The sequence below is a fragment of the Vidua chalybeata genome, chromosome 4 (assembly GCF_026979565.1).
Source record: "Vidua chalybeata isolate OUT-0048 chromosome 4, bVidCha1 merged haplotype, whole genome shotgun sequence".
NCBI lineage: Eukaryota > Metazoa > Chordata > Aves > Passeriformes > Viduidae > Vidua > Vidua chalybeata.
In genome coordinates, this window is record NC_071533.1 from 64,291,687 (window position 1) to 64,316,415 (window position 24,729).

The 24,729-nt window shown below is 38.7% G+C and overlaps 1 protein-coding gene across 5 annotated transcripts in view; it reads left to right on the forward strand.

Moving 5' to 3' along the window:
- Positions 1-24,697, forward strand: part of ZFYVE28 (zinc finger FYVE-type containing 28) — a 145,877-nt gene extending 121,180 nt beyond the window's left edge. For 2 of the 5 annotated variants that reach the window (XM_053941196.1, XM_053941199.1), the window contains 5 exons: positions 7,684-7,838; positions 8,407-8,523; positions 10,106-10,210; positions 21,387-21,490; positions 22,390-24,697. In XM_053941196.1, coding sequence (XP_053797171.1) covers positions 7,684-7,838; positions 8,407-8,523; positions 10,106-10,210; positions 21,387-21,490; positions 22,390-22,521 — 613 coding nt within the window. In that variant the 3' untranslated portion in view covers positions 22,522-24,697. Of the gene's footprint in view, positions 1-7,683; positions 7,839-8,406; positions 8,524-8,641; positions 8,677-10,105; positions 10,211-21,386; positions 21,491-22,389 lie in introns of those variants that run through there. The other 3 variants (XM_053941198.1, XM_053941200.1, XM_053941201.1) reach the window with 2 other exon arrangements.
- The last annotated feature ends 32 nt before the right edge of the window (positions 24,698-24,729 follow it).

Below are 24,729 nucleotides of genomic sequence, written 5' to 3' on the forward strand. Positions count from 1 at the left end.
TAAAGTGTAAAAGCTGGGACTGATATATCGCTGTTCCTGTCTTGGATACCAGAGCTGGTTTTACAAACCATTTCATCATAACCCCTATACTATTTATGATGTTCACTTTCAGTTTTTCTGGTTCAATACATATTTTTAAAGTTTAAATATTTCTGTTCTCTAATCGCATTTTATTTATCCTTTTGAAGTGTAAGTGAATGATTGAGAGCTTTAAATTCAAGTTTGAATACAAGAAAGTGGTGGAAAAAATGTCATGGTGGAATTGAAAAAAGTCATAGAAGAACCCAAATAATATTCTACCTTCTTGGTTTTTCCATTCTGTTTTTTCTTGAATTTTGACATAACTTTATCTTGCAGGTTTTATCCCTTTTTGGTTTAATTTAGGAAAAGCAGTAAGTGTGGTGCCTTGCAAGTATCTGACATTAAATTTGATGGTTAGAAAGCACCACTGTTGATTGCTAATGCTCTTTAGTTATTTTTTCACATGCACACTTATAGAAGTTTTATCTATAATCATCAAAAAAGCTGTTTAGGAGAGAGCACTGTTAAAGTTGATAAATTCTGCACTGGTAGTGTTGTTTATTTTAATTTCCATTTGAAATACTGCTTCTTTGCATTCATCTGAAAACCCAGTCCAGAGTGTTAATGAGTTTGAGTAAGCCGTAAGTTCTCCTAGGCTGAGTTTCTTACAGTGGATCTGTTTAGAAAGGTGTTGCTTTAACAGCTGTGGATTTTGCAAAGTCCAAGTGAGGATGCTCTGCAGATCTGAACAGCTGAGGAAAGATTCAAGATGTTCTTCCAGCAGAGTGGGGAGCTACAGAAGCTGCTGGGGTCTGGAGCAGAAGTTCTTGCTGTTGATTTCAAATTCAATAGAGTTCCATGCTCAGGACTTTTTCCTGACTGGAGATACCACCTAGGCCACAGGGATAATCTTGTTAGCCAAATTCCTTATTTTACTGAGCCAACCTGAGATTGCCCACCTCTACAGGGGCAAGAGAAGCTAAGGACAGGCTTCTGCAAGTCTTGCAGCATAGGAAAAGTAATTCCCCCCACTGAGGAATTCGGAAGGTTGACAGCAGCTGGGGTTTCTAGCACATGTCCTGTGAATGGAGCTGGGCACTGTTCATACATGTGGTAATACTGTTGTCTGGTCAAGTCCAGGTCTTTTGGTGATTTATAGCTAGAGAGATTTCCATGCAGTTACATTATTTGTTTCTCAAGACAAAGTTCTGAAGCTTTGGTGTGCTTTAAGGGTGGGTGGGTTGATTAGTGGGTTTTTTATACCCTCTTGACCTGTTTCTCTTAAAAGAGAGAGGAAATAGCTAAGGGGTTATATTTGGTTATATTTTAAAACCCTCTTGACTTAAAAAATATTAGTGTTTAAAAGACAAGAAATAAAGTCTTGCATTAAAGCTTTTCTTAGTTTCCTTTAAATGTGGCTTCTGGGGTCATTCCTTAAAGCATAGTCCTTAGCTAAAAAACTCTATGCTATTACCTAAATAATAGTATATAATGTTCTGGCTTGGGTTTAAGTGAGTCTAAAATTGAGTGTGTAGCTACCCACTTCACTTAATTGCAGGAAGCCATGTTTCTCACAGTTTCTCTTCCAACCATATCAAAACTAGCACATGTTAGAAATCTACAGCTTTTAGCCTACTGTTTATTGTGTTTCTTGTGAGAGTATCCAAAAAGAAACACTAGAGGTACTGCAAAAAGCAGGATGGGAAGTAGGTTGGGGTTTTTGTATTACTGATACAGGAATTACATATCTCTTACCTAAACCCCTGTCATTTTCCTCTTGTCATTTCTCATGGATGCAACCTTTGTCTTCCCTGGACTATTGTGTTTGAACTTTTACATGGCCATTGGAGTTGCTGTTTCTTCTTTTTAGCTTTCTGAAGTAGAAGAGTAAGAGTAATAGCTTGGCTGACAGGTTAGTGCTGAGATTTCCAGTTACAGCCTACACAAATATCAGTGGAGCAACGTACCAACTTGCTGCAGTTGTTTTAGAAATTTTATGCAATCAGTAACATAGATTTGCCTGCAAACATTTTGGTTTGGGTTTTTTTCATTTACCATAAGGATGAAAAAATTCAAATAGGCGAGCATCTTAAATATTGTAGATTTGATTAAAAATATATGTTATTGATACTGTACACAGAGCATAAGGTGGCCATTATGCTAAACTCTGGATGAGCAAAAAATGAAAGTTGGGGAGTTCATGGTAATGTGTTTTGAGAAATATTGTAAGAACTAGAATATTCTAAATGTATTTCTGTATATGGGGAAATTCACATACATGAGACACCTACACATGTATGTATCTTTAGTTATTCAATACATGTGGTATTAAATAATGGACATGAGAGATTTGTTAAGGCCATCTAGTGCAAATGAATTGATATCATTTAAGTCCAAAGAATTGCACTGCTTTATAATTTGTAGACAGTCTCTCATAAATTTTTAAATTAATACTAATTTATATTTAAGAATTGGGCTGCTGACCCTTTGTGAAGACTTCCAACATGGTTTATAACTGTCATATCCTTCTGTGTAGAACATTAGGAATGTGTGAAATCACAGAAAACTTTCTGCAAAGTTTTCACATTTCACTACTGTCAAGAGTCTCACCTGCTCCTGTACATCACTTACCAAACTTTCCTTGAGAGCACCTTGGTCTTAAAATGCATCTTTGGGTGAACCTCTGCATCAGAATGGTACCATGTAATGGATTGAATTCTTGCATGGCTTTTGAATTCACTGTGAAGTGGATTCACCAACTATAAATTCCTACTACAGCAGGAAGGTGTTACCTCTTGTTGCAGAGAGTTACATTCTACTTCTGCCTATGCTTGTGTAGTTTGCTGGAGATTCTCAGAGAAAGTGAATGGGGATCCCTGATGTCACAGGTGTTTGGATAACATAAATGGTAAGGCTAATCACTTAATTATGTATTAACAATTTTCAAGTAAACATTTGTAATACTGTTACAGAGTTTTATTCTTAGACTTAGTTGGGATGAGTTTGTGTGGCTGAAACTTGAGCCCTATCTGTTTACAGGCACCACTGACAATCTACTGAGATATTTTCCTGAAAATCAGTTGTCATTCAAGACCTTGCCTGAAATGAGAGACTTAAAGGGTGGTCTTAATTTCCTTTTAAATTTGGTGTCACAATTGCATCACACATTTATGTTGGAGCTGGATAATTTTCAAGCTATCTTCCAACCCTAACCATTCTCTGATTCTGTGATATAGAGTACAATGGGTCTGTTGGGCTTCCTCCTTGGCAAGGGGTGATCCACTATTGCTTTTGATTTAAGATTTCAAAAGATAAAGAAACAAAACCAAACCATGCATTTTTAAAAGTTTTTTGTGATTAATTTGAAAACATGAAAATTCAGTTGATTTTTTGTACTCATTGTATTTGAAACATAGAGCTTTTAAATTCTTTTTGTCTGTCACTGCTGTATATTTAATGCATTTTTAAGATACTCTGGGGGTTGGTTTGTGAATAATGAGAAATTCTTTCAGAGAATCTCATACATTCTGCATTCAGGTTTAAAGAACCAAACATTTCCAGACAAATTTGAAAGGAGATATCTGTGAGTGGACGCAGATTTTTACAGCTATTGTTATGTTTTGAGCACAAACATAAAATATTTAAATTTGGACCAATGTTGAATCAGTTGACTTTGGTTGTTTGGTTTCAGACTTTGCTGCTTTCACTGGTTTTGAATGAGTGTCAATGGCCAACAAACCCAGCCCAAAGCCAACAGTATCACAGATGGTTACCTAAAATGTCTGTCCACTTCTGAAAATGCCTGTCATAACCTTCTTGTTCCACAGTCCTGTTTTCCATTATGTATGAGTACTGCTACTTAAACTGGCTCAGAAATGTCCTTTGAAACACAAAATCTATCAAGCAGATTGCATCTTGGTGAAAGAGTTTATTGTGTACAATTACATTATTGGCTTTTGTTTGCTTGTACATATTTGGCTAAATTTCACAGTAAAGCCTTGAGATCAGGCAGCCATTCTAGAGATATGCCTTGAAAATGTTGGAAGAGTCTCACAACTCTTCTCATGTAATAAATAAAGTGTAATTTTAAAATGGGTGGCTGCAGCCAAGTTAAACAAAAAGCTAATTCATTTTATCTGCCACAGGGTATCTGTTCCTTTATAAGGTATAAGCAGATTTACTGTTTGGAATCAACCTTTGACATAACATCTTACTACTTTATATTCACCTTCATGTGTTAGCTTTGCAATGTTTTTACAGTCTGAAAAATTGATGCATGATAAGCATTGTGTATATGATAAATGTTTCACAAGGGGAGTTCCATGTGTATTTTGGTGTTACCTCTTTGTAACTTAATTCATTGGGTTATTCAGGGTTCCTTTCAACCAAATAGTTGAGAAAATGAGGACCTGTCTCCAGCAGTAGTATGGCTGTTTGTGTTGTGCAATGAGACATGATTCTGTAGATCCTGCCTGTGAAACATTCCAGATCCAAGTGTAGTCTGACATTAATGAAATACTTCCTAAACATCTGGTATTGGCTGAAAATGTTGATCCAAATTATCCACGTTAGATAAGCCAAGTAGCAAAGATATTCTTTATAGGAAGAAAAAAAAAAAAAAGGCAAGCTTCACCCCATAGATCACATTTCAGGTTTGTTTTCTATAATATCAGTTTATAAAATCATGAGAATCTGTTTGCATGGATGCAGTCACTGCTGTTTGGGATACTCTAATATTAAAAAAAAAAGCTGTCTCTTGCTGTTTATCTGAAACATTTGCAATGTTTCTGTTCTTACAGTATTTCTTACTGTCTCTACAATTTTGTATTTTTGGCTACATTCTTTAACAGTATACTTTAAAGTAAAGAACTGATGCTTGTTGGATGTTCTTTGAGAATCATTTTTGTCTTAGTTGGACTTGGTTGTGTTGGTAAAGGCAGAGTAATTGTTTCTGACTCTGTAGCAATTCTTAGGTCCAGTTTTAAATTTTTCTGGAGTATTCATTTTTTTTTGCTTTGTAGTAGCACAAGCAATCCCAAGTACAAAATATCCTCTTTTCTGAACCTCCTGTATGTGGATACTGCAGTTTACATGGGAGTGTGCATATGAAAATATGTCAAATGTGAGTGTGCAGACATGCTGACCTTCCATCCCACAGTGCTGGAACAATTCACATGTGCTCTCTGCTGGGGATTTTGAGGAGAAAAGAGTCCCAGCCAATCTTGTGGTGACATGGCCAGTCTTAATGACACACCACAAAATCTAACAGAATAGTCTGCAACAGAAGTAGGTCAAATGACATTGCTGAATGAAGTAGGTAAAACTGCATTCCTCCCAGCTGGAGGAGGCTCAGAAAGGCAACCATTATTATTACAGTTGGTCAGGATTGTGGAATGAGCTGTTCTTCCTTTCTGCAAAACAGCAAAGGACCAAGGAGTTTCTATTCAGGAAAAGCACTCTTCACAGCTCTCTGCCCACTTAACACCTTCCTTTGAAATATTTCTTCAGCTGTGATTTGGAGGGAAAAGTCATCCTTGATTCAGTGGCCCTGTTTTCCCCTGCACTAAAGTTTCTGTGTATTGGGAGTTTTGAAGAGACCCTTGTATTGGGGTTATATAATTACACAGACAGCATGTGGCTTTGTCAGGAGGTCCATGCTTGCCTTGGTGAGCAATTTATGGTGCATATGTGTCTATCACTGAGAAAGTCCTTATGTAAAAAAAAAAAAAGTAGAGCCTGTTTGGCCGTGTTGCAAGGCAGAGTCCTTTATCTGTGTGTGAGAGGGTTTGTGTGAACAGGCATCCTCTGACTGCACACCCTTGTGAGTCAGGAATCGCTTCCTGGCTCTTGCTGCCTTTCAGTTTATTCTTTTGTAAGCCACATTTGTACATGACCTTTTCATTGTCTTGAACACAGGCCTTTCCATGCTGACAGGCTTGCTCTTATAATATCTACTATACCCCCTACGGAAAGGCAAAGGAAAATTGAAAGAGAATTCTCACTTCATTCTCAGAGTCTTTGATAAGCCCAGTCAGTCATGGTGCTGCTGGAACTGTAAACATAGAAATAACATCTCCTTACAAGAATTTTCTTTTGTTAGCAATAGATAACATGAATAAAATGAGTCTCCTGCAAGCCTAGTCTTTACTGTGTGCTTGAAAGAACGGAGGGCCAATTAAAGTACTCATGCTACATCTTCCATTGACATTTCTATAACTAATCTCCAGTACTTGTTTATTTTCAGTGTGTTTTTCCTAGGGCTTTTAAGATGGGCTGGCATAATTATTTCTCTTTTATATTTCAAAGGATTACCTGTGGAGCCTACAGGTAGAATTTGAAAACTATATCCTATAAAATCTTGTTATAAATAATAATGTTACCTATGTGTCTTTCCCCAAAATAACTGTTCTGCATACTGCCATAAGGATTGGATCTGCAAGATGATGAATGTTTCTGCACTTGATAAAAGCAGATTGAACTCAAAATGTGTTAGAAATTACATTTTTGTTATACATGCTACTTATACATGCAGTTAGTAACTCTTTTAACACGGCAGTTGTCTGTAAAGTGAAGAGTGTTGACGATTTGGACAGCAAAAGTATGATTTTAAGTAAAATAGTCTATTTTTTTGTAATAATTGGCAATATTCTTTCCAATATGTGCAGAAGAATGATTTTGTGTTCCCTCTGACTTGAATGTAGTGGAGTAAGAAGGCTCCTGCCTTTGGTTGACACAGTGAATCCTTAGGACTTCAATGTAATTACATCCTCTGCTCTGGACCCATTTAAGGGATTTTAGGGGCAAAGTGCTGCTTTCCCCCTAAATACTTCCTGTTTTAAATGTCTTGATTTACAAATATTTAAGGTAATTCCTGATACTTGAAGATTCTCTCCAAGGCTTCCCTGCTGTCTCAGGTTGTTTCAAGCTTCTTCTCTGTAAGAGAAAAGCGATAGGGGTGGTGAAAGTGTGGGAATGTCTGGCATCTGGATTTTAACAAAAAATTTAATGTTTGAGTAGACATTTGGTGGCACATTTGAATCTCTTTAGAGTTGATGAGCCATTCTTCACAATAGTTTGACATTTCAGCTATTTCTAATGTTACATTTATAAGGGAATTAACCTACCTCTACTGTGTAAATCATATTTTATTGCTGCTCTTTCCATTTTTTTTTGTGAAGCTATATTTAGATTCTGTTCTTGCTATATTAAGGTAACATAATTCAGAATTTCTTTTTTTTTTTTTTTTTTTTTTAGATAATTTCCATGTTCGTAAATTTCTAAGTTGACTTCAGAACTGACCTTCACATTTTTAGGTTGATATTCCCCTTCAGGATTTTTGGTGGAGTTATGGTCTCAGGACTGAGCTTTTAGAAGTTAATGTGAAAAATGGCACAGCACTTAGTAACAGCTAAGGAAAAATGCAGTAAAATACAGACAAGTGATTTTCTGCTTCCAAGTTTTTTTGCAGCTGTCACAGAGTGAAAATCAAATGTGATGGTGATTGGTTGTGTGCTGATTAACTTCAACAAGAATTTACAGCAATTAGTTCTGGTACTATAGAGTCTTGCCTGAGTCATAAATCCTTTAGGATTTGCTGAACATCCTGAACAACTGAGTGAAGATTTACATTACTTTCCTTTACATTATTTTTTTCTCTGACAGCAGTTTAATGACAAGTTCTTGTTCATCTGATGACATTGATCAGGAAGAAATCCAGCTGGCTTTGCAGGCTGCCAAAATTGCCACACGAGAGAAGATCAGATCAAGATTTCATGGCAGTAATGATCTTATTCACCGCCTTTTTGTCTGTATCTCAGGTATGAGAATCACTGAATTCTTAAACTATTTTTCGGGGGGGGGGGTTGGTTTATTTTTTTGGGGGTTTTGCACATCAAATTGTGGTAGAAAGGACTAGAGATGAAGTTTCAGGAAAACTCTGGTTTTGGGTCTAAGTTGCAGTCTGGTTTAGAAGGACCTATTACCTGTTTGGAACTTTCAGAATCAGAAATGCTGACATCTTAGACCTGTAGTGTTGAAGAATTTGGACTTGTATCAGGTTTGATTTTTCCTTGGTGATGCCCTGTTGTGTTCAAGGAAGGAAATTTGACTTAGCAGTTCTGTTTTCGTGCAAAATTATCTCTCAGTATTTCCTGCCAAAGGATATGAAATATGTATTGGCTTGCAGGTAGCCTAGAAACCAGAATGTAACTTGGCCATTAAGCATAATTAGTTTAATCAGATATTCAATTTTTATTCCTAACGTGAGCAAGTGATCCCCTAAAAATAAGTGAAGGCATTACTGGTACTAACAAGCAGATTTAAATACTTTTTTAAAGGATGGTGTAACAGTCTAGAATTGATTTACCCATTTTCTGAAACTCTAAGGTGTTGCTGATCAGCTGCAGACAAACTATGCTAGTGATCTGAGAAGTATCTTAAAGACCTTGTTTGAAGTCATGGCAACCAAACCTGAAACAGAAGACAAGGAAAAGCAGAAGAAAGGTAAAAGATCTAAACATTTGTTTTCTATAATGAATTTCTGCTGGTAGCAGAATTCCCAGTGGGAATCCATAAACTATTTGACACAAATTCCCTTAACATATTGTTATCTTTTTGACAGGATTCACTGCACAGTGATTTCACCTCAGTTTAAAGGAGTCATGGAAACAGACTGTAAACAGGATGAAGTCACTGTATATAACACAGGAGTTTGTCTTAAGGCAAATACTAAAGAGTTAAAGTCTTTAGAGTTCATCTGCTGTTTTCATATTCCTGTATTTAACAGCAACACAGTGTTTATAGCCCATATAGCTTATAGCCCATGAGTTATGCAGGGTTTGGACTTTGTAGATTCTTTCCCCCTCCCCCCCACCATTTGTTTCCCACTTGGGACATTTTAAGTTACCAAAGAACAGACTGTAAGATGGGAATGCTCAGTAAGATGCTGAAATCTGTCCTGTCTTGAAGAAATTGTAGAATTTGGCTTCAAGATAGAAAAATACCACATTTCACTTCTAGATAATTAAAGTAATGGAACCAGAACTAGATCATGAACCAACAAAATATTTTTTTTTTCCTCTGTGACCATTTTTATTGGGTTTTTTTTCTAAATGGCAAGTCTGCTAACTTATCTAAGACTAACAGTGTCATCCCAGCAAGGTTGCAATTACCTTTGTCCTTTGTTATCATTAGAACTACCAGCATCTGAAAGTGAACAGAGCTCTTTTTTTTTCCTACTTCCTTTACTCCAGATTGAAAACTTTTTATTTCTCCCAGCTTCATTTAAAAGCATTGAGCTTTTTATGTGGAACACTTAGTTAAAAAGTTGGATCAAGTCAGCAGAAAAAACCTACACTCTAGTCCCAATTCTGCAGTAGGATAATGTACAACATGCATTACAGTCTTCTGTTACTTTTAGTTGAAACTTCCACAACAGTTTTATGGTGGCACATATCATGATGGGAAAATAGACTGGGTTTTTTTTATTGTTAAAAAAATAAATAAATGGGGTTAGACAGAATTGCTAGAAAGAGAACACAAGAGCTTCTGAACTTTCAAATAAGAGTAATAAAAAATTGGAGCTGTAAAGAGCTATCACTGAGAAATATATATTAATCAATAGTACTTGGATGGATGTAATTTCTAATGGATGAACTCTTGCATTAAGAAAGATGGTATTGACAAAAGTAAGCATAAACAAAATGAGTGAAAAAAGGGAAGTTTTGGGGTAAAGTTTCTCTTAGATATGTGTGATTTGTTGTGTGTGATTCACCTTGGGAATCTCTCATTATTCTCAAAATCTACTTGTATTAAAGGATCCAAGTTAAGAATTGGGAAATAAAATGTAGATGCAGCTAAATGAGCAGAAGTAAAAAGACTGCATGTCCTGTAATAACAGCATCTTTCATTTCTGTTGTTATCCCAAAGAAGAACAGGAGACTTGTAAATCACTGTTTGTGTTAGGGTAGAGAAAAAGCAAGAAGTCCAAGAAGGTGCTACTGTGGTCTAATCCTAGAAGTTCTAACATGAATCTTTTAAGTGAAAATTGGAAAAATACAAGTATTTTTTTTGAATTATTTTACAGTTAATCATGGTTTAAGGAATGCAGCATTGGAAGACTGTGCTTTATGTCAAGAAAGTATATCATCCTCAGAACTTGCAGCAAAAGCCAGAGATGGGGACTTTGAAGGTATTTTCTTTTTTCTAAGAACTAAAACGAGACAACACTGATGTATAAAAAAAGTGATCATTACAAAGAAAAGTCTTTTAATGTTTGGCTCTGGAAAGTAAGTAAAAAATGTTGTCATGCTGTTTTGGAGAGAAAGCCAGAAGGTAAACCAAGCATATTTTTTTCAGGTTTTTTCAAACAGCCTCGGGAAACTCTTATCCAAAAATTGTCATATTCAGTATGAATTCCTCTGTATCAGTGCAGGAAGGGTTTGTATAGTAAAGGCTTTAATACAGTGCATGATGTTACATCCGATGAGTTTCTGAGGGCTATGTGAGATGCAAAGCTCTAAGTAAGGTCTTCTCAGCCAAATGCTGAGAGGGTTTTTGTATAATTTGCTGCATGTGGATGTGCTGCTTTATCCCAAGGTAGAAGTACCTTTCATATTTTCTTTACTTTGGTCTTTGATCAAGATATTTTGGCTAATATTTTCACATTCTTCACCATATTATTTCAAAGAAAATGATAGTTTTAGATAAGTCTGCTGAGGTTGCTCAAATCTCATTGAGTACATGGTAAGAATAAAAAATGCACATAAGTATCAAAGTTTTGGTTGAGGTTCAAGTATTCGGAAAGCTCATGAGTTGTTTCTCTTTTATTAATCTGAGCTTCTTCAGAGTTAGTTATGGGCTGAAGTCCTATTATGGCAAACTCAGTATAAAAAATGGATTAAAAGATATCACAACACTTGCTTGTCAAAGAATAAGAAAGAAGATATATGAGATGGAGCAAACAAGAAAGCAATCAGCTTTGATCTTCAAGGCTAAGTGGTGGTTTCAGCACACCAGGAGCCCAATTACCAGAGCCATAATATTGTCTGTGGTCAAGTGAGACGTACAAGACAGCCATCAGCTATGAAATTGTCTCTGAGCTTCCCAGAAACTCAAGTGTGCAGTAATTTCCTTGTGCTTTAAAACTTTGATGTATTCTTATGTATTTGTCCATGTACACTACTGTCCTTCCAGTGAGAGGTTTGGAATGCAGGATGACAGAGCTGGGTGATGAAGCAGTGTGTGCCTCTGCTTGTATGTGAAGGGTGGTGACCAACAGAAAAGAAATACTGGTTCATGTCATTTATAATAAAGATCACAAATCACTGAGGCAAAAAAATGAACTCTTAAAGATTAGATTCTAGAGTAAAACTACATATTTATAACTTATTTTGTGCTTATATAAAACCCATGGTTTGCTTGCTTACCCTTCTTCTGAAGCTGCAGGCTAAAGGATCTAATCTATTTAAAACAGCAGGGCTACTTCATGTATAATGCACTGTAGAAATATTATCTCTTCTGGAGGAAGATGATTTGGAGGCAGATAAAGAACTATTCAGTAGTCATTTTAATTGATTTTTCTATTGTGCTGTAATTCAGAATGTCACAGAAGGTGCAGGAAGGAACAAATCTTTAAGCAAAATCCTTACCATGTATAGGCTATATTGCAAAAGAGTGCAGGATTATTCCTTCTCTACCACTTCAATTCATTGTCTTTTGTTTTGGATCGATGCTGATGCTGTTGGTGAATTTGACTTACAGAACTTGAAAGCCAGTTATTCTGAACTGCAGGATGCTACATAACTCTCTCACAGTGACTGTACATTTTGTCACAGCAAAGTCGTTTTTCTTCCCTGGCACGTTGCTCAGCTTCTAAAGTTCTTCAGCCTTTCAGGATAGCTGCTATTGGCATGGGGAATGTTTCATGTTTGGAGAAGTGAGTTGGGATGTTATTTACTGAAGAGGACCACAGGTACTTAAGTGATGTTATGGCCAACGCAGTCAAGGGGAATCTTTGGAGGTACAAAAGGCCCTGCAACACCCAGGCAGCATGAATCAGTCATGTCCCTACCCTAAGTGAATGGTAAAACCAGATATGTACTATTTATAACATATGCAGATAATTTCAACAAAAACAAGCCCCTGCCTGCACCTTTGTTCCAGAATAGCAGGTGTTTTATGTGTGCCTGCATGGCAGAAAGCAGATCTTTGTGGGATAAGCAAGGCCCTTATTCATAAGTAGATGTGGATGCCAGGATGAGCTTGGCTGCCTTGGCCCAGTGTTGTCCCATGCTAACATATCCTCTAAACCGAGCCAATTAGCAGGTGTCCTGCAGGTGCTCTGCTTTTGGTGCTCACACAGGCTCACTGGGAGGCTTGGCCATATCTGCACCAGTCTCCTTGCAGGCTTTCTCTTTCGCTTGGCTTATGTGTTAAGTGGTTATGCTGTAAATGTCTACTCGTACAAACCAGTGCTGCTCTTCTGACTGTGAAAACTGAAGAGTGTAGTCTGCTGTAACTTGGCTCCAGGCCTGATGGGCAGGAATTTTATGTATCCCAAAGAGACAAAGGATGCTGAGGAGTATGGAGATGAGCTTCACCTTCCAAAACACAAGAAATCACAGAAAGTCTACTAAAAAGGGCATCTGAGGTGGGTCAGTTTGCTGAATTTATGGGAACTTTAGAAACACCCCTCACCTCCAATACATGCCAAATCCCTGTCCCTTCAGGTCACAAGTTGTCATTGCTGGCAGCACTGTACAGACATTTTTCTGCTGAGGCATGCAGGGACTGCTAATGGCATACATGGTTTTGCCATCCCTAAGGCATCCAGGATGAGGCATAAACTTCCACCAAGATTTTAACCTCAGCAGCCATGTGCCTTTTCCCCCTTACAACACCTCCATGTATCTTGTTTTTGCTGGCCACTGTGGAAGGAACAGGCCCTGACTTTGGGTGATGTTTGGGTGCAGGTGGAACATGTCTGGTGGATAAGGCAACTTTTGCTGCTGGAACACTGTTCCCTATTTCTTGCAGCAAGCCTGGTGGGTTTGTCCTTCAGACCAAATCTGGGCCACGGGCCATCAACAGGAGTACAGGAATACACCACAGTTATCACTGTAAATAGATTCAGTGCAAAGACTGAGAGCATTGCATCAAAGTTAATTCCTTTTTTGTACGTCAATTCTATACCTCAGGTCACTCAATTATTCCTCCTGAAAGTGAAAACAATTTAAAGCAAAGAAGCACATCATAGCTCTTCCCTTCTGCCATTGTGGCAGAGTATGTATCAAATTGAGAAGGTCCTGCCAGAAAAGCTCTTCCCTATTATCAAATAAATCCCTCTAACCAAATGTAGCAAATGTTTTAGATTATATTCAGTCAATGGTATTAAAAAAAAAAAAAAAATGGAAACCAAGCCCAGCAACCTGAACAAATAAATGGCCTTAAGATTGTACTGAAGGTTTTAGCCTCTACTCACATTATGAAGATGAATCACTTGTTTTTGTCAGATTTCTCATTCTTATTGTATATAAAACCCACCAGCTGGTCTGGGTCATAAAACAAATATGAATGTTTATTATGAGCCAACTGACATTGGCAAGGGTTTAAGAGTTAAATCCTGTGACCTTCTGAAGGTTGAAATACAATAAACTACAGATTAATTGGCATTCCAAAACAAAAGCATGAGCCTGTGGACTGTATGTTAATCTTTGTTGTCCTAATGCTCTTAAGATTATTGTCAAGGAAGTATATACATTTATACTTCATAGAGTATTAAAAAATTATATATATTTATAGGGAGAGAGTGTAAAAATTTTATTTTCCTATGGTAGAATATTAATTTGTGCAATATTCAATAAGTAATTTTTAAATATAATAAAATTTCTTGTCGTAGTTGTATGATGGAAGCGAGGGCCAGTGGGGTGCAAAGTTCTGTGTATAAACTCAAAGCAAATTGCAGTGACAGGCTACAGCTGGGCAGAAAGGTTGGGCTTTTGGCTGCCAGTGCTGCTTGCTCTGAATTGCAGTAACAGCAGACAGGGCCTGTGTGCTGGGAACTTCCATGGGACTGCCTTTCTCCCTGCACCCTGGTGAGCTACAAACCAGCACAGGAAGAACCTTATTGGGAAGCTCCTGAGTTCTCAGTCAGCTCCCATCCAAGATGTCATCCAAGACTGGACAAACCACTGTTGGATGAGAGTGGGCAGCTTGGGTCACACACAAGGTAAAGGAAACCTCTGCATTTGAAAATGTAAGAAAATTGCTCCTATTAATGCAGTGTAAATGCATCCCTGATCAGGACAGAGCTGTGTCATTCTTAATATCCAGTACAGCTGTAGAAACACCAAAAACTGGGGAAGTAGAAGTTTGGTGTCTTTCTGCTATTTATGCATCTGGCATCATATTTCTAACAGAAAACAGAAAACTTGCTTTGTATTTGCTAGCAGATTGCTATGTATGTACATAGGTGTGCACACACATAGAGAATAACTTAACTTTTTTGACTTCAAAATTATTGCCTTTTTATGATTTCATTTATTCATTTGTTAATGGGATAAAGCATAAGTGTGACCCTGCTCACCATATTTGGGAGCATTACATTTACCTTGTGAGCTTGATGATTTTAATACTAAAGTTTGGCAAATCTGAGTTTTACTGTACATGTATTTTGGCATAGCTACTTACTCAGGAGGACTGATCTGTTACAACTGAGGGAAATGTGAATATTTTAAATTATCCATTTAATGAAGTTAAAGGCAGGCAATGAAAGTGAGTTACACGTCTTGTCCTAGAATAAGCATGAGATACCTAGAAATATGAAGATTTTTCTCAAGGAAACCAGCAAGCATTATGAAGCTGTTGGTGCTCCATGAAAGTATTGGCTGTAGCATCTCAGCTGTCTCTGCAGCCATACATGCATTTTCACTCCTTATCCCTCTAGCATCTGTACAGAACTGCCTTCCTTGCTACCACCTACTTAAAACTGCAGACATAATGGATTTGCTGTGGCTGCCAGTACAAATACCTGTTTGTGCCAAGTAGTGTTAGCATCTGTTTGCTTCACAGCACACACTCTTTCTCCCTGATCCCTTGCCATCCCACCCTCTCCTGTTTAGTCACAGGCCCTGACTGCTCTCTAACCAGCAGTACAAGCACAACTCAGAAGTTCACAGTCCCAGGCTCAGGCTCTTGTTCTTGTTGCATTTAGAAGTCACTGGGTCAGAAAAACCCACCCATTCTCCTGTATGTGCAGAATCTAATCACCATGGCTCTAGAGATAGCTGTCAGCCCCAGCTGAAAGCTTCAGTTTTTCTTTTGTCCTCTACGAGCCTATGGTTACTCTGTTATTTATGATGACCAGCAACACCTTGTAGATAGATGAAAGAAATTAAACTGTTGAACACTTCAGTGGCCAAACATGTTCTGTCCACATAACTTCTCACTTTTTCATTTTTCAGCAGCTCTGCTTACACTGTGTGAGAGAGGAATCTAGCATAAAATTTCCATATGGAGGCAATGTCTTATAATCAACTAAACATATTTAATCACGCATGTAGAATTACGGGATTCTTACAAATTTTCAGTTGTAGTGCAATAATTCTATCTGATTTAGATTTTAAGAACTTGCTCAAAGCCTTTTCCTTCTCAAAGACTATCCCTCTTTGTTGGCACTATGTGGAACTTGTTGAGACTTCTGTGCAGTACTAAATACTGTAAAGAACAGGCTTATTCAATTCTGTAACATCATAACTGGGATTTTGATTAGGTTTTGTCTAATAAATGCATGTTTTAAGTGTTCTGGTATGTTTTATGTAGATCTACATTATCAACTTTTTTATATTATAAAGATTGATAAGAGAATATTCCTACTTCCTACTTCTTCCATCAGTGGTTAGATGGAAGACCCAGGTCTCTGCTCCATCTGATTTAAAGTAAAGATTTGGCCCATATCTCAATGGAAACCAGTGTTTTCTATGAGAGTTGCTCCATTTTATATAAATAATTAATTTGCCCAAAGAATGAGTTGCTGATCATGTACCTGGACAGAATGGACACTGGATGACATCATTCAAGGTGATGCTCAAGCAGAGGCTTGAGCCCAAGTTTGCAAAGCTCTATGTCTTGGTGAAAGTTTTCCAGATTTGCACAGAAATTCCATCCTAAGAAAGCTATTTGACCAGAGCTGCAGCTAAGAAATCTGTATCTCTTTTCTCCCTTAGCCCCAAAATTTTCATCAAATTATATAATGCATAAAAATTTATTTTTTGAAAAATGTCAAGATGGCTGCAATCAGCACTGAATCTTCTGAGCAAGGACAAAAATTACTTTGGTACAATTGCCTGTTAGAAATCTTACATCAAAGTCAGAGATTGCCCAGAACAACATGTGGAAAATCAGGTGTGATGAGGGACAAAAAAGGTTCATTTTACTGTGGCAGTTGAAGTGAGGGATAAAGTCAAGTCACCTTAGTTTTCAACTTTCTGTGCTTAAAACTGTGAGAATTTACAGTCCTGCTTTGATCAGAAGAGCTCCAGCAAGCCCATCTGACTCTTTTTTCAGCTGTGAGGGTAATGCTGTGCTGGCTGCAGAGTGTCAGTTCCACAGGCTGCTGTAGGAGCAGCCCTCTGCAGGTCAGTTTGGTGGAAGTGTAATCAGGGTTATTTGCATGATGTGCTCTGAAATCTAACACACATCAATGCAGGAGGAACTTTCAGTTGGAGTTCTGCATTAGGAATAATTGATAATAACAAAAGATGCAGAAAGGGTTCTTTTCTCTGAATTGTTACCTAGCTGTAACAAAAACACCACCACAAGCTTAGGGGTTAGCAGCTGCTCTTTAGCAGGGAGTTGTGTGTGGTGTGGATGCTTCTGATTTGTTTCCTGCCAGAGAACAGATTTGCTGGGCTAGGCCTTCTGCAAGCTCTGACAACTTTTGGGAGTTGCATCAGTCTCTTGTGTCTCAGCACCACAGAAACAACTTCAGCTTTCTGGGCTAATGTTTGAGTCATCACAGTTCATAGACCCATGTTCTCTTCCTATTGTGTTCTGAGACAGAGAGATGATTTTCTTGGTTTTCTAAGATTAGGTGGGACTGCAGTAGGTTTAATGCACATATTTAATGCCAAATTAATTAATGTGTTCTTTTTGACAGTTTACAGTGTCTGTGATTTTTTTTTTTTTTTTTTTTGTCCGTGATTATGGCTTTCTTAAAGCTTCAGCATCTTGGAGCATCTGACCTTTAACTTTAGGAGCAGAAAATGTTTTTAGCTAATGAGATAGCATAGACAAGTAAAGGTGAATGCTAAAAGCTACAGAATTAATAAAAAGACTGTAAAATGTCATGATTTATGAGAAATTGTCATGCAAGGTGTTTGAATAGTTAAAAGCCTTTTCCAGTCTTAACACTATTTAATTTTATCTTGTGCTTTCTCCTTTCTCTAAACTTGTTTCTTATTCATTTAAATACTTGTTTCTCTTCATTTCTCTGCCTTTTCTCTGTGCATGGTTTTAATGTTTTCTTCTAAAATTTATATCTGTAGTCTGTCTCATTAATCCCTTCCTTCCCTTCCTCCTCCTCTTTGATGTTTGTGCTGTGGACTTCATCCATTTCCCAGCAGACTTCTCCAAACTCTCATTGCATGATAAAGCACTGGGCCAATTAGCCCAGGAACAAGGTTTTCCCTCCCTTCCTTGTCCAAATCCCCGAAGCACAGGCAGATAATGCTTTAGAGACTGGATGTTGCTATTTGCTGCAGCATGCAGAGCTAATGGAGCAGCATAGCCGGGAGAAGGAGTGTAACATAAAAAGCCTGTGGGTGCCGTGCTGCTGCCCTGCTTCCAGCACATCTCCAGGCTCCTGCTCGGGATTTAACGCACTCTCCATCTCACATGGAAGCTTTATCCCCTCATGAGAGAGCTCTTCAGAGAGTATTTCAATAGCCTGGTCTATAAAAAGCCCAGTGACTCAATCGTTGATGTGTGTAAGTCAGAGGCCACTCCCAAGGTTGAGTGAGACCAGGCTGGGGAAGGGAACCAAGGGGTGGGAGGATCCACCGGGGCTCCTGTGGGCTCCGAGAGACGCAGTCATCAGGACTTCATCCTTCCTGCAGGGTGAGCACTGCAGCTCCACTCCCACTGCATTTTATTTCTAAGTGCATAGTCTCACAGCTCTGTGGTTGTAGTCAGTGTAAGGCCGTTTTCAGTCAGCTGGAAGGAAAGACATTGGGGTAGTGGCCCAAAGTTCCCTATTTCAAATGTTACTTCAGTGCTGCACCACTTTGATTTTGTGCAAGACATCCCTCTCCTGGTTTCTCCCCACACACTGACTGTAGCTGGGTGATGAGGATTAAAGCAATTACATTTGTACAGCATTTTGAATGTTAAAAGCTGTTACATAACCAAGTGTTACTATTTGGGGGTGTGCTGCAGTGCAGCAGATCTGGGTGTGAGCAGTTGGGGGGGCACAAAACCCCTGAGGCATCGGGGCACGGGACTGGCTGTGCACCCCTGCTGATGAGTCACTGTCTGGGGGAAATGTGCCCTTTAGCCACCCTAGTGACACTTACATTTAGTGAATCAGCTGGCATGACACCAGTGTGGAGGCAGAGAGAGTCCCTGTGCTGTGGGAGAGTGTTCTGTGGAGAGGGTTGTACAGTTTCTGTGCATTGCCAATAAGTTGTGAATTATTTTTTATGAAAACGAAGTTACAAAACCAAAGTTTTCAGATTAATTCATCTGTCAGTCAAGTGATTCTGTAACTGTGAATTATGGATTATATGATTATTATTAGTTTAAGGTCATTATTTATCAAAATTTGCTGAGGTTTTTTTTGGTTTTGTTTGTTTGGTTTTGTTTCTTTGTTTTTTGGAGAGTTGGATTTGGTTTTTTTCGTTTGGTTTTTTTTTTTTTTAGTTATTATTTCTCTTTAGCATGGAGGCAAATCTATGCAAGATCAATTAAAAATAACTTTTTAAGCATTGCACTTCAAGGGTAACAACATAAAAATATAATGGGAGGGGGAGAAATAAAATAACTGTCTTTCACCCACAAAAGACAAAGCAAACAAAAAAGCCCCTCAAAGAAACCCAAACCAAAAACTAAGCAGCTGATAAGAAAGCTGTTTTCTGTTGATGAGTTCCAGAGTCTTTGGGGTGGGCTTGTCTTGGCTTATAATGTGTGTGACCTACCTGTGATCTGAGGGAAGGAGTGATGATGGCTCCAGCTGCTGCAGAAGTGGCACATCACATTGGGATGCTGCAGGGGGTACAGAAAGGGCTGGTGCTTTGTGGCTTTTCTGTGAATATTAAAATCAATAACTATGTGAACCTGGTAGCCAACACTGCAATGCAGTTTATAAAGCATCAGTATCAAATTGAGCATCTTACCAAGCCTGCTTCCACCAGATCTGCAGAGGGAGGCCTGGTGGCACAGAGCTTGAATAACTTCCGAAATGTTGCTGTCTTCAAAATGAGTGAGAATCGGTGGATAGTTAAATCCCTGAAAACATAATCTATGTAGGGACAAGTTTTAAACGGGGACATTGTTACTGGTTCATGTTTTTGGTTTTTGTTTTGGATATATATGATAACCCAAGGGGCCTCCTGGATGGAGAACATGGGGATTCTCCATCAGGCTTGCCATGGTTTCAGATCAGAGAAAGTGACAAAGTTTTCAAAATCTACATCATAAACTGATACTACGAGTAAGTTTCACTGGGCAAGATTCCTATAGTGTCTAGGGAGATTGCAGAAAAGTAAAAGAAGTGGAAAGAAAAATCTTTTGGCTCCACTGTTATTAATGCTTGACTTAAGCTGGCAGTCCTGTATCTCCCTGCTGCTGAAGGAAAACCTTGCCTTTAACCAGGAATTTGTAGCCTTGTGTCCCCACAGAACATTTTCTGGTGAACTGTTCTCAGGGTTGAGGTGAACTCTTCTATATTCAATCTCCTTTTTTTCTACCACATCAGTCATTTCTCTGCACATCAGCTTCTGGGTTTGGTTACTGGCCCTGTAGGTGTAACCTTTATCAGACTGATGTGCTCATTAAGTGAAGGATCGCTTCCTTAAGCTAATTCAACCTCTAGAATAGTTTAGAGAAGCCTGTAAAAGCTGAGTCAAAGTCTAAGTTCTCTTTGTTTTTACTAATCTGCTTTTTGAACAATTTCTTGTTCAAGAAGAATGCTATATCCTTTGTACTTTTAATTTGACAAATGTTTCAATGTGACAAACACATGAAAACTGGTCATAGTTATGTTGGAACAAAACAGTGGATTTTTCATTTAATTGTCTTTCTGCCTGTAGCTATACCCCTCTTAACCTTTTCATTAACTGCACCATATATTTTGTTGTTTGATAGTATGCTCCCTAAGGCAGGGATCTTGCTTGTCAGGTTTATAAATCAGCAATTGCATGGCTTGCAAACTGTAAATAATACTCAGAAAGAAGCTGCACACAGGGAACTTGGATAAATACACCCAGCAGTTCATGTTCACCCTGTCCATGGATTCCTTCTGGATAGAACTTGCTTTGCACTCATTAGATTTTTACCAGCTTAATTAAGCAGTCAGCTTCATAATTTCTCCACTTGTAACTCCAGGCTCTTTGAGGTCATGTCAGCCTGTCGTGAGCAGAAACAGCTCAGCAGAAGGGAGCCCGATACCCTCTGCCTTGCCAAAACCAAATCATTTCCCTGCTTGTCTTTTATGGGAGGTTGGAGAGCTCAGGAGACATAAACAACTGAAACATGCTGTCTGTGATAATGGGCAAGTTCTTTCTCTGCTAAGCCATGTGCACTTGATTTTGTGGTTTTGCTGTAGTTACTGGTGACTTCCAGTAAGAGTCCTAATAATTTAACAGATGGTAATCAGGCTTCAGGTTTATTACCTGTACAGTTGCTTGCCTAATTGCAGAAAAGCAGTTGGCCTTTCTGGAGGGAAGGCTGAAGAGGCTGGGAATGATCTCAGCCTAAGCTTGTTTTGATGGTGGATGGCACTGACAAAAACACTTGTGATCCACCTCTGCTTTAAAAATCTCTCATCTTCTTTCTTTATTTTGCTTATCTCCTTTTCCCTACCACTTGCATTTTACTAAGATAGATTTTATTTTGAGTCCAAAGCTATGATGGGCCATTTTAATGCCTGATCTGCTGTGCCCAAAGGTGGGTGCCTGGCAGAGAAGAGGGGAGTTGAGCCCTCCTGGGCATCCTGAACTCACTCAGCTGTTTGCAAAGCACACAGAGAAATGCAGATGAAAGCAGCTATTATTAGATTTTATTCTCCCTAATTCCTTGTAGATCTGGTAATCACATGTTTGGTTTTATTCCCTTTTGATTTATGTTCCCTTTTGTTTCTGTGTTTCTGACAGATCCTCCTGACTGGGTTCCAGATGAAGTTTGCAGCTACTGCACTGCATGCAAGGCTCCTTTCACAGTCATTCGCAGGAAGCACCACTGTCGGAGCTGTGGCAAGGTAATGACACAGTCAGACCTGTGAGAACTCCCACCAAAGACAGCAGCAAATTCATGTGCACCACAGAAACCTGGCTGCAGAGCAAAATGTGCCCCAGGGGTCTCAATTCACAGGTGCTTCTGTGCCTGGGCTGCCAGCTCTCAGCTTATGTTTACAAAGGGTTGGGGAGGGGTTTGACTTTTATACAGCAATAAGCTGTATAAAGCCAAAGGCAGAATTCCCTATTGGGATCCTAGAACACTCCCCACTCCAACAGAGTCACTCTGGACTACTGCTGTAAGCTCTAATGAGCCAGGGCAGCCTTTGCTGCCAGGAGTGATGCACACACAGCTCAGCTGCAGGGACAGGGTGTCCCTTTGCTTTCTTTCCAAACCTTTGGAGGGTCACTCTGGTGTGTAGGGCTTCTGCTTTGCAAGTTTGTGGGGGTGGAAGAGGGAGCAAGGGAGAAAAAAGCAGTCATGTACCACAGGAAGCCAGAAATCTGCAATCCCATTTCACTTGCTGGCTGGTGTACAAGTTAGAAAGGAAGAAGCTGCTTTCTTTAACCATGTAGAGGACTTGCAGGAGTATGAAATTCAGATATATTCACACATATTCCTCTAGTCTTTCTTTAAAACCAAGGGAGAGATGCTTCTTTGCACCTGTGATGGAGCTGCTTTCCCCTGTGAGTAGCAGAGGAGGGAGAACAGGCCAGCCTTGGCTACTGTCGGTGCTGGGCACCCTCACTGGAGGGACTGAGCCTGGCCAGATAAACTGGGTGGGGATTGCCTGCTGGGGCCCTTTGCTGTGCTGAGGATGGTGCTGGTGCCAGCTCATACAATCTTCTCTCCCCTCCCTTGAAATCAATTTTGTCCCATCCTGTTCTTCAGAGGAACTGAATTTTCCCTCTTGTTTTTCAGATCTTCTGTTCCCGCTGTTCCTCCCACTCTGCTCCATTACCTCGTTATGGCCAGATGAAGCCTGTCCGTGTTTGCACACACTGTTACGTGTTCCATGTCACTCCTTTCTATAGTGACAGAGCTGGTATCTGACATATTAAACTACTGGTGTGTCTTCTGGAGTCTTACATGGACTGATATATTTGACCTAAGCCAAGAATTAACTTGAAAGAGGGACCCAGTGAGGGCACGTAGGCTTTGACATCCATTATTATCAATTTTGTACAGACAGTTTTTATTGCATTTTACTAAGCTGCTAAAGGGAACTTCGAGGCGTCTGTAGCTCTAAGGCTACAGTACAGTCTTCCATAAATTTCTAACATTAATGTTACGATGCCATATGCAGAACAAATGCACTGTGTGGAAGGAAATAGGGCTCAGAGTATTGAACAGGCATTGCTGCTTATCTTACATGCTAGGCACAGAGTAGCCAGTTAATTAGTCCATCCCCAGTGGATCAGTCCCAAAGCTCAGACACTCCTGTGCCCACTGGAATCCCAGCATGGCTGTGGGCATCAGCACTTTCCCACCTGCTGCCGTTTAACTTCCCCATGTCTAGATTTTTGCTACTTATGCTAGGATTAATAAAAGCTAATCTATTTCAGATCTGTATTCAATATTTACAAAGGCAAATTTTTCAGTGAATCCCATAGGAAGCCCTGAAGGCCCTAAAACAGTATATTTCTGTTGCCTCTTATTTACCAAGCAGAGCAATAACTCCAAGTTGTCTTCTAAAATTTTTTCCAACTTCCAGTTCCATAGTTTGGAGTTTTGGAAGTATTTATAATCTGAATAATTTATACTAAATCTTGTTAATAAAAGTCTGACAGAGAAGTTTGGTTTCTATATCAGCATTTTAAATGGAACAAACTTCAGAGGAAGTGGTTACCAAATAAATGAATTCATATTCAAACAGATATTTTTGACATTTTGGCAGCAAAATTTAGGAGACAAATTATTTCTCTCATACTGAGGTTTTTTAAAAGGCAAATATATAATGAGATATCCAAAAGGTCTTACAGAATGGTCAGCCAGAGAAGGGTACTTGTTGTCCACATTTGGCAGAGTAACCATGTAAAATAGTGCATACTGGTACTTCACTCATGCTAACTACTCAGAAGACATTTGTATTTATTTGAAACACCAGGGAATAATTGTTATCTCCACTCAGAGAGGAAAGAAGTAAGATTCACTCTGATTCATGCTATGATCTTGCACGAACTGTTTGCAGTAAGAGCTCCCTGAGCACTGAGGTTTCAAAGGCATTTGGACCTGCTTTGAGTTGGCCACATGAAAAGCAAGGCAGTGTGCGCTGTGGTTACAGAGGAAACGAGATCAAGAGCTCTTTGCTGTGCCCCCTTTCCTGACTCGTGGCATTACACACTGTGTTTCAAAGTGAAAAATACAAAAATGGGTGAGGAAGTTGTTTGCAGTATCACGCTTGAGAAAGGTCATCACTCAAAATGATAAGGCAAAACTGGCCAGTGTTAATTTTTTTTTAATTTTATTTATTTGGGGACATTCCCTTTGCTCAGTGGTTTACTGTTCAGTGTTAATGAGCCATATAAGGGTGCTGCAGTTTGGCACTACTATCATTTTGATTCAGATGAAACAGCTTCACTTAGTTTATGTGTAATGCACAAGCCTTATGATGCTGTTTGTAGACAATGTCAGCTCTAATGTGTTATCCTCACTTATTTATATTTTTTATTATTATTACATCCCTGAAATCCTTCTCATGAAATCCTTGGGTTGGAGTGTCTGCATTCACCAGAGTTTGGAAAGGCATGGGGTTGGGTAATTGGTGGGAGATGGGTAATGTGGTGCGAGCAATGATACTTATTCAGGCTTAAATCTCAGGCTTCACATTGCAATGATTATTGCAGTTTTATTTTTAGGAAAAAAAAAAACCAGAAAAACACATAAGAAATTTAATGCTTCTTTTATAGGACAAAAAAATTGCAAGAAACTTCAATTGTGAAATAAATATGCACAAAAAGTTGCTTCTGTGGAAAAAAAATCTTATTTAATGCACTGAATATTTATTTAAGCTTGTTTTTATTTTGTAAATGCTGTAATTCAAAATCATTTCCATAAATATGATATTTAAAGATCTCAGACACTATAGTTTCTTATGTAAATACAGACTCCTATTTCTCTTACTGAAAAGCACAATGACTATATCAATACTAATATACATTTGCCTCAAGAAAGACTTTCATCTTGTAATCTCTTCAGATAATTAAAGTGTCAGGACTTTCTACTTCCATGTGCTGGATTGCTCTTTCATTTTGGGGTTTG